Here is a 9,598-nt window from a genome sequence, read left to right as displayed (position 1 = left end):
GGATTGAAAAATATGAACCCTACTTTAACTTTGAATTAGGCTGCAATGAAGTATTGTTAACTCCGACCTTACAACAAGTCAAAAAAGCTGTTCCAATTCAAGGCAAACTTGAAAATCCAAACCAATCAAATTGGACTGACCTTGAAAAAACAATAATGGATCGGATTAAAGCTAGAATTGGGGTTTCATTTTCCACAAATGGAATTGGATCAGGGTTGAGACCAAGTATTAATGCATGTGACTCCACCCCCAATTTATGTTGTTTTCTCTATTTTTTTTTGGAGGGTAAGGGTCTCACCCAATAACTTGGCTCCACTCCTGCTTCCACGAATTTGCCACATCACCATTTACATAGAATTGGGCAAGCAATTGGTATTGTGGATTTATGCAGAAACTTGGGATGGCAACATCAGGGGGTAGAGGAGACCTAAACCGCCCTCCTGAAGTGGTTGCGAAAAAAATAAAAAAAAAAGGCCGGGAAAACTATAGATTCGCCCAATACGCCCATACTGGTGTATTGATATTTTGAACCTTGTTCGGAGAGGGTTTTGAACTTATCTACCTCATAACATGTATTTTCCCCAAAACCCATAGCAGGTTGGATTTTAAAAATCCAAACCCTCCTTGCACATGAAAATGTAAAGCACTCCGTGCATTCAAGGGAAGGATGGGTTGGGTTTAGAATCCACAATTAATTTCTTTTTATTTATTATTATATATAACCAATAAATAAGTAAAATGACCTGAGCAAACAACAAAAAATTCCAATTATTTGATTAAGATATGTAAAAACAAATAAACTATCAATTATTATTTGCATAAAATTCAAAATATTATTATTCGGCACCTAATATATAAAGTTCATATGCTTTCCAATAAGATATGGATCGGGGAGGTAGTTTTAATCAAATATACCGTATGCATATCTGTATAGGTTGTAAAATCCCAAAATCCAACCCTACTCTAAAATCATCCTTCAAGCAAAAAAAAAAAAAAAACACCATGTCTAAGTGGTTATACAATGGCATGATAAAAAAATTCTAGTAGAGTGATGATAACCTATTAACATATGTCTCTACAAAAGAACCTGGGAAGTGGCATTACATTTAAGAGGTTTGAAACCTCTAAATTTCAAAGGTTTCTCAATCAGCCAGTCTCAAATGTCTAGGGCTTTGAAGTTTTCTCTCTAACCTCACCTTCGTCAATTATTAGGTAGGTGAAGCTTGACTCAATTGTTGCCTCTCTTCTCTTCATCTTCATCAATTAGGATTGGTCAAGGATTGAAGTTGTTAAAGGTTAGGGTCTGGATGCTTGAAGCTTCACTCAATCGCCACCCCTTGTTCTCCTCTTCTGCCCCTCAGACATTGGTATGATGCTTTGAAAGTCCAACATGCTCTTTTGATTCGACCAAGAGAAGATTGAATCTCTCTCCCAATGCCTATTTGAAGAGAAGACAAGTAATTAATGTTTGCAAGTTCGAAGCTTCACCAATCACCACTGATTCTCCCTTTGTTCTCCTCTTCCGCCTCTATTCACCAATCATCACCAATGCTTGATCACCGCCTTTGTACCACCGACGACCCTTGCCTCTTTTGCTAATTTGTCCATTCTTATTTGATTATTTTTTATTTCTCTGTGATTTTCCAAAATTTCTCGTTTTCTATTTATTCATTATTCAAAGATTGCAGAAAATTAGTGTATATGGGTATAGAATTAAGGCATTCTCCATTCTCTATAACAAGAGCCTTTCAATAGTGGATTTTTGCTTAGAGGAAGAACGTCCTCCTCCCAATTTTGCATTTTCTATAATTCTTTTTTGCAAATATTTCTGCATTTACTATATTTTTCAATTTTTTTTTACATTTTGTACATTTCTGTATTTTTTTTAGAATTTTCATTAATTTTTGTATTTTCTGCAATTTGTGCATTTTTTAGATGGAATATATATTTTTTGATTTTTAATCATTTTATGCAATTTCTGATTTTCGGCTGAAATATAAATGTTTTGAATTTTTTATAATTTTGTATTTTCTTGATTTTTATCATTCAATTTATTTTCTGTAATTTCTACTTTTTGTTATATATAAAAAAATTATCGTTATGTACTTTTCCTATAATATTTGACCTTTTAGTTAAAATATATAATTTTTTGAGTTTTTTTATCATTTTATGTAATTTTTGTAATTTCTTTTTTTTACTGAAATAAATGTAAAAAAATTCACATTCATAGATGAGGGTGAAAAAGGGTTGGTATGGATGGATAAATGGGTCAATATGGGTGGATGAGGGTAAAGATGGGTTGTGATCTATAAACAAGGATTGGTCATGGATTATGATGGGTTGATGAATCAATAATGGATGGATTGGTATTCAACCTTTACCCAACCCAACCCACCCATTTGCCATCCTATATAGAACGCAACGGGCATGAAATGCAACGGTGCCCAATATTCTCTTAAAGTGGTATTAGTCGATTCTAACGATTTTTTTGGATGCCATTTTCATGAAATCTGGAGTCCACACATTACTCTAGAACTTGGTTACTTATGAAATTAAAATAAATGGAGAAAACATCACTCTGTTCTTTAAGCTGAACCAATTTTCTTTTATATAAGTTAGGTCTCAGTGTCTCACACAAATATACATCAGCAAAATATCAGCAGAGGTATGATTTATTCGTGTTTTTTTTGGCAAATAAAAAACTTACAACTTCGCACCTCTTAAACCGAGGGGATATTTGAATTTTGAAGTAGCTTGGGACTGGGGTATCACCACAGTTTTAGAAGCCGAGATTAATGTTTTTAACTGATTCGATTTCTGAAATGATAGCACATGCCGAAAATATCATCCATGTTACTTATCCAAAAAAAAAAAAGAAAACATTCATGTCAGGAAGCAAGCCATAGGCTGCCACGTTCAAGACATATAAATCGTTTGTAAAAAAGCTCACTAAATACGGCTATCGCACTCGTTCCTATAATTAAAAAATGGATTTTTTTGACACATAATAAAAATTTGAATAAATTAAGTTGGAAAAGGAATAGTAAACAATAGAAGAGTTTTCGAACTTTTATTAACAATATTATTAATAATAATTTAAGAAGACATAAGTCACAAAAATATTTAAAGCAAACTCAAATCCTTCATTGGTCTCCCCTCCCTCCCTTTTATGAGTTCCAATACGATGTTCGTCGTTGAGACCACGCTATTGCATTTACCAATTACCATGCATGGATTGCCTCCAAACCCCAAAACGTAGCATATATCAAAACAGAGACAACATGCACACCATCTCACACCCCGCCTAGTACGTCGTCTCCTTTTTTTTTTCTGTTTGTTTTTCATCATTCATTCATTAAAGAGGGGCAATAATTTTACATTTAAATTGAAAATAAGAAAAGATTTCTATGTTATCATTATTATTTGGACTTAGGAGTAGTAGAAAATGTTGTGATATGTACTTTTATTTTTCAGAACCTTTGGGATGCTGACACGTGGCGCCTTTTGAGGTGAGGAGAGACGATGGATATAAGACCTCCCAGTGGCGGTCTCATCTTTGACCTGTAAACCATCTCGTCGTATGGTCTCCTGTAGAATTTCAGGAATGGAAGGAACGACTCTCGGGCCCTCTCTGCCCTGCTGACGTTGTCCTTCCTGAAGAACATCGCAGGTGAGTGGAGGAACGACGGTCTCGGCGTCCTTGGATGGTTGACGTTGTCATTGTTTCTGTTGACACGCGGTGGCAGTGGGGTTGAAGGGAAGTAATAATTGTTCTTCCGAGCGGCTCCACCACTACCTCTGATGATTCCATTACGTGGCGTTCTCGCAGCGGGTGATGCAAAGGAGTAGGAACGTGCGTTTAGTGGGGAGATGAGAGCGGGTCCCAACAGCGACGGGGAAGGGCTGGTGGGTCCAACTTTGGAGGCTGACGTGTCAGTCAAGCTCAGGTACCAGGGCTTCAAGGAGTCAAAGTGTTGAGACGCAGTGAAGGAGAAGCGAGAAGAGGAGGATGCGCCGATCTTCGCCGTTGACGGGATCATCGACGGATCAAATCGGAGGGAGGAAGCTCGTGGGATGGTTGAGAAGTCATCGTACTCCAACGATTCTTCGAAGTCCAGTGACGATACCACCATTGTCACTGGCGACAACTCAACAAACGGCCGAACGCCCTGCTCACCATATAAAGTTGATCATCGGTCAAATTTCTGAAACACAAAAAATCAGGAATGGACCACCACTGAACGAGAGGATCGGATTGTGGTCCATTCTTTTACAAGCGACCGAACCATAACAAGTGGGACGGAGTTTTTGAAATTCACCTTCCAGAGATAAGAGAAAAGAGAGGGGGGATCGATGACAAAGGCCTTGTGAAGCCGTCCAGGATAATATTCCGCTACAATCTTCAGGGTTGCCAGCAATAGGTTCATAAAAGCCGAAGCTGATCTGAAAAAGCCTGCATTTGCACGCGTTTCATGTTAATCTCAACCAATAAGGAAAAAGGGAAATAAATTAATTAAGTAAGCTTAATTAAGAGCTCGAAGATCCATTTTATTAATTTCTATATCTGGAAATTCGTCCGTCTGCAATAGAAAATCTTCTGTACTTGTGCTGCTCCGCAGAAGATAAAAGAACACTTGGAAAAGTCCCACGGCAAATTGACCATTTCTGAAAGATGAACTTCCAACTATACCCTTGTTAACCCGACCAAAACTGAACCAAGTCGACTGTGACGTTTCAGGGGTAACCCAGGGCGACATTGAGACTCGGAACATGGCGGGTTCCCGACAATTGGTAGTCCTACTCATCAGTTGCATCACCCTCATTGATTATCACGTTTTGACTAAATTGCGCCATGGGAGTTGTACAAGTTGTTTCACGGAATGACGGAACAGAATCTCATCCTAATTCACTTTACGAAGCTGGTTCTCGCTGTCCACAAATTAATTTCTTCACTAATTAACCAGGGATCAGGGACTGAATGAGAAGCCAGGCGTCTTTTTTTCAGTTCTAATTTAATAAATCAGGGATTTCAGAGGTGCATGTTGCAAATTTTCAGAATGGTTAGCAGAACAGGGATACTTGATTACGGAAAGAGGAAACAAAGGCTGCAGGATGCAGAACAGATTGAAGTTTGAGCAGAGAAAACAAAATGACCAGATTACCCTGACCGTTTCAAAATTCGACCCACCAAGGAAAGGGCAAAATAATCATTTCGACTCGTTTCAGAGCAGGGGAACACTCACTCGCATCGAAAAGGAGTACGAACTGCTCGACGTTTTTCGGCATGGACGCAGTGGCCACCTCGAGTGTAAAGACCAGCAAACGTATATACCTAAAATGAAATAAATATAAGTTAAATAAGTTGCTTCGAAAAAAATTTCTTTGGATTGCGTTAAAATTAATTTTTATCTGTTATCACTTACAGTTTTTGTGAGTGGAATTTCTGATAGTCTTGCTTAATCCGTAAAACCTGCAACATAAAAATGCCTTCATTTGGTTTCTTTTAAGTTTTAAGTTTTAACCCCATCAGATCGATGGAGGAAGAGAAATGGTACCAGAGAGAGAGAGAGAGAGATTACCACAACAGGCCTGGATTCTTCGTCCTGACCAGAAACGTAGGCGGAGCCTTCTGATAGCTCGGCAGAGAACTCGTCTGCTATTAAATACTCTGTTTTTTTTTTCCAAAAGGCAGGCGGAAAATAATACGCAGGTCATTAGTGTTCTCTTAAGGAATAAATGAAGAAGTTAATTTCTCTTTATTTGATTCATTGATTCATTGGTTTTGAAAATCTGAACACTTATGCATATATACTTTCTTTTGAAGCCCTTATGCATGTATACTTTTTAACGGCTTCTTATTCAAAAAATAAAAAGAAAAGAAAAGAGCTAAAGTTCGATAAAAAAAAAAAAACAAAAAGTAGATAAAGAAATAGACCAAAGAAACAGAGGAGAGGTTTTAATTTTTGAATGTATTTTCCTTACGATTTCTTTCGGCATTTCAAAAAAGTAAGTTTCTTAGGGGAAAAAAAAAGAGAGAAGAAATAATACCAGTGCCAATACTCTCTCTCCAAGAGAGGCAGGCTCTTAAATGTTTCGCGGCCTTCTTCACGTTATCTCCTTTTGCTTTCAGAAACCGTTCAACGCAAGCATAGTTGCAGAACTTCTCCTGCGAGAGAAAGATAAACATAGAGAGAGATCAGAAATCACAAAACATTCACAGCAAAGTGAAATTAAAATTTAAAGTAGGTTGAAAGGCAAAACATACGAGAACTTCTACTGAAGGATTCAAAACTAGAACAGCGTTTCAAAACCTATGAGCTGTAGTCTGACAGAACCAAATTCAGTTCAAGTCAGAAGTGAGTCAAAATAAAATAAAACGCGTTTGAACCTAAATAAGTTCTCACACAAAATGCAAGATTATGAAACAATCCTTTAAAGAACTGTTCAATCATACAGCTCGTCTGGAAAACCAACAACTACAAGGAATAGTGAACTAATTAGAAAGTCCAGAACAGCGAAAAGGAGTGTTGCATGCGTTCACACTTCTGTGATCAATCTTTTTCGAACTACAATATTTTAAATCAAACAAAACCTAAAAAAAAAAAAAACCAAAACAGCAAAGCTAGATCACTCTTTCAAATTACTTCAAGAAATCAGTGAAAGACTGTGCAGAGTAGATCTATGACAGAAGGACGTGATGATTTCAGGAGAAAAGAAAACATTGTCTCTCACTCACTTGTTTAACCGTAAGAGGAGCTTGCTTTCTTAGCAGATGAAGAACGGCGTCGACTCTCTCCTTATCTTTGTCTTTCTGATCCTTCCTCCCCATTCCGACAACCACCAGTTATCGAGAAAACAATAGTAAACGCTTGCTTCTTCTTCACTCAAACCATTTAAAGCTCGCACTACACAGTAGAGAGAGAAAGTGTGCAAACGATGGAATGTGCAAATGAACTAGTGACGAATGACGAGTCAGATCGGAGAGAAAGAGATTAGAGTCCGTATTTATAGCAAACGACGGCACAGTAACTGACGGAAGCCGTTATATCGCAGACCCACACAAAAGCAACGTTCACAGGTTATCATGACGGTCGATAGCGATTCGTAACGGAAAACGTCGGCTTGCCAGCTTTTCGGATGTCCCAGCAATATGGACCACTTTCCATTTTTAACCCCACTATTTTCATTAATTATCTTACGACTTTCTTGTTAACTATGATTTTATCTTCAAATCGGGCAAAATATCCATTTTTATGGCGATTTTCTCATGAATGCCACCTGATCCCGCTGTTCAGTAATAGCAACTCTAAAAAAGTCAAAGACATCTCTTGTCTTCCCTCACTGGCATTTCAGTAATTTGAACGACAAATATGGGTTATTCAGAGTCAAAGGAGGAGTAGTTGTTAGAGAGGAGAACTCCCGTAATGCTGGGAGGCGGATTCGATCCCGTGACGGGATCGTTAGTTGTCGTGTTTTCAATGGATGGCTATGATGATCCCGAACCGAAATTTTGATTTAAAGATCTCCGGAGTGGTACCCACGATAATTTTTTATGTGGGTCCCAGCTTCTATAGTCAAAGTCAAAACAATGTAGATGCGTGTGTGTTACGGCGGAGACCTGCAACCTGTTTTACAGTCTAGAGAGTAGAGAGTAGAGACTCGTCCCGGAGGGGCCCCACCCCCATTAGAGGAAGCCACAGACACGCAGACATTCTCCACGTGTCAAATTTATGCAGGAAGTATATCTGAGATTTCCTCTCCACCCACCAAGCATTAGCATAATGATAATAGCATCGTTCTTGTTATTAGAAAACGGTAGTGTTATTTATTTATTTTAATAAAAATAAAGAAATAGAAAAAGAGCTTCTCGTCTCGAAGCGGGTTGGCGGTGTGCCTTCAAAATTCCCAGATTTCGAAACCCGAAGTCAAAAGACCCAAGAAATCATAATATTATAATATAATGGCAGCTGCCACCAGCAGAAGATTATAAAATAATAAGCTTATTGAGGAGGAGAATACATAAGATATGATAAAAAGCAGGGAGTCGTCTCCAACTGAAAACTGGGTTATCTGAGACCCGTATTTTAGGCTGGTGAGATTCGGCTTCCCGAAGCACATAGAGGAGCCTGAGGTTTATTATTTATAGCATATAGTAAATATTCCAGGGTGGTATTTAGTGAAATATAGGTTTCATTTGTCTTCATTGAAAAGGCGAGAGATTCTCTCCATTTGGCGTGTGTCAGGACTCTGGAGGGGCCGAGGGGCTTTGAAATTGCTTCACCGTCCCTCGTTTCGGAGTGTATTAAAGTTGCACTCCATTATATTATATCTCCTTCCTCCACCTAATCCCAAACTTGCAGTCTCCCCATGTTCAAATTTTGAAACCCCACAAACACCAGACACTCTCTTGTCCCATGACTTCCATCAAACACATTATTTGCTAAATCATTGCCTTTCAAATTCAAAATCTCGCTTATTTCATTTGTGCACATTCTCTCTCCCTGTATATAATTGAGCTAAGGGGGCGATTATTGTCGTTAATGATGAAAATGATTTTAACAATAGATATAACACCAAACAGAACAAAATGATAAAAGCCGATCGACCTCATATTTATAGTTGCCATTATAATAATTTGGCTAAGGTAAAAGACTGCTAAGGATACGTAGTTGTCACTCAAAAAGACTGTCGAATTGTGAGATTCGTCAATTTGTTGTCTTCTTTGGCCACAAGTGAAAATCGAACCAGAAGAGATCTTGTCCATATATAACGAACTAGGTCAAGTTCGTACCACGAGAAGTTGCGCTGAAGAAACCTTGTTGTTTTCTAATGTATTTCCCCAGAAACCAAACAAAAATTCCCAATGTTGTTCTTGGGTATCAACAACTTTTTTGAGAGTAATGTCCTGAAAGCTACAAATTTGGATCAATTTCGCTGCAACGTTTCCGTAACATGTATTTTCTTTTTGTAATTTGTATCGAAAACAATCAATCCCCTTCAGTGTTTGCATTTTTAAGACTGTTAAGATGTTTTATTTTATAGTTTAAATGATTTGAGTTCTAAAGGGAGATAAAGTCGATGAAGCTAGGTTTTAGTTTGATCCCGTGAGAGTACAAAACCCTAATGATTAAGTCTACAAAGAATTGAGGGCAGTACTAGGTCTGTCAATGGCCAGGGTCGACCCGACTGACCCTTATCCTTGTGGAATTTATTTGGTGGAAATTCTAGTTAAAGCCCAAAATTTTGTTTTACTACCATTTTTTTTTCTCATAAAGACTAGTTTTCTAATACTTCAAACTGGTTTCCCTTTATAATGTATTTGTTTGCAGTGTAAACCTCATTTGCATTCATCAGCATGCAAATTTTGCAGTGTAAAGTTTGCACCAACTACATGTCATCCTGCCTCAATTATTTCTCATGTAAAGTTGGGAGACTATATCTTGCTTCCTATCTTGCTCTATTCAAACAAATTAATGACCTTCCTTTTGCCTCAGTTCACTTCCATATAGAGCGGGGACAGTATCGTTTTACTTTCTGTTTTATTTTCATAGACAAACAAGATAAAGTCATCAAATTCAAAGCAAATTAAAATAAAGTA

General features: G+C 37.7%; 1 protein-coding gene across 1 annotated transcript; it reads right to left on the bottom strand.

Annotated features, from left to right (window-relative positions):
- Window positions 1-3,059: 3,059 nt before the first annotated feature.
- Window positions 3,060-6,979, bottom strand: LOC148879248 (uncharacterized). The gene is made up of 7 exons (XM_088960721.1): window positions 6,737-6,979; window positions 6,049-6,166; window positions 5,580-5,668; window positions 5,424-5,470; window positions 5,244-5,332; window positions 4,320-4,453; window positions 3,060-4,169 (listed from the first exon to the last, which is right to left on the bottom strand). Exons 1-7 carry the CDS (start codon window positions 6,827-6,829, stop codon window positions 3,471-3,473), a joined length of 1,269 nt encoding a protein of 422 aa, XP_088816847.1. The 5' UTR covers window positions 6,830-6,979; the 3' UTR covers window positions 3,060-3,470.
- Between the last annotated feature and the right edge of the window lie 2,619 nt (window positions 6,980-9,598).

The sequence above is a fragment of the Nelumbo lutea genome, chromosome 1 (genome assembly GCF_056320005.1).
Source record: "Nelumbo lutea isolate HS-2025 chromosome 1, American lotus-T2T, whole genome shotgun sequence".
Taxonomy (NCBI): Eukaryota; Viridiplantae; Streptophyta; class Magnoliopsida; order Proteales; family Nelumbonaceae; genus Nelumbo; species Nelumbo lutea.
The sequence above is the reverse complement of the archived record's forward strand: the minus strand, read 5'-3'. Positions and strand labels throughout refer to the sequence as shown.

Excerpts from the sequence above, each read along its gene's own strand:
- LOC148879248 (XM_088960721.1), bottom strand. The coding sequence starts at position 6,829 with ATGGGGAGGAAGGATCAGAAAGACAAAGATAAGGAGAGAGTCGACGCC. Across the intron at positions 5,669-6,048 it reads GAGAGAGAGTATTGGCACTG|AGTATTTAATAGCAGACGAG; the intron begins GTATTATTTCTT and ends AAAAAAAAACAG. Across the intron at positions 5,471-5,579 it reads AAGAATCCAGGCCTGTTGTG|GTTTTACGGATTAAGCAAGA; the intron begins GTAATCTCTCTC and ends TTTATGTTGCAG.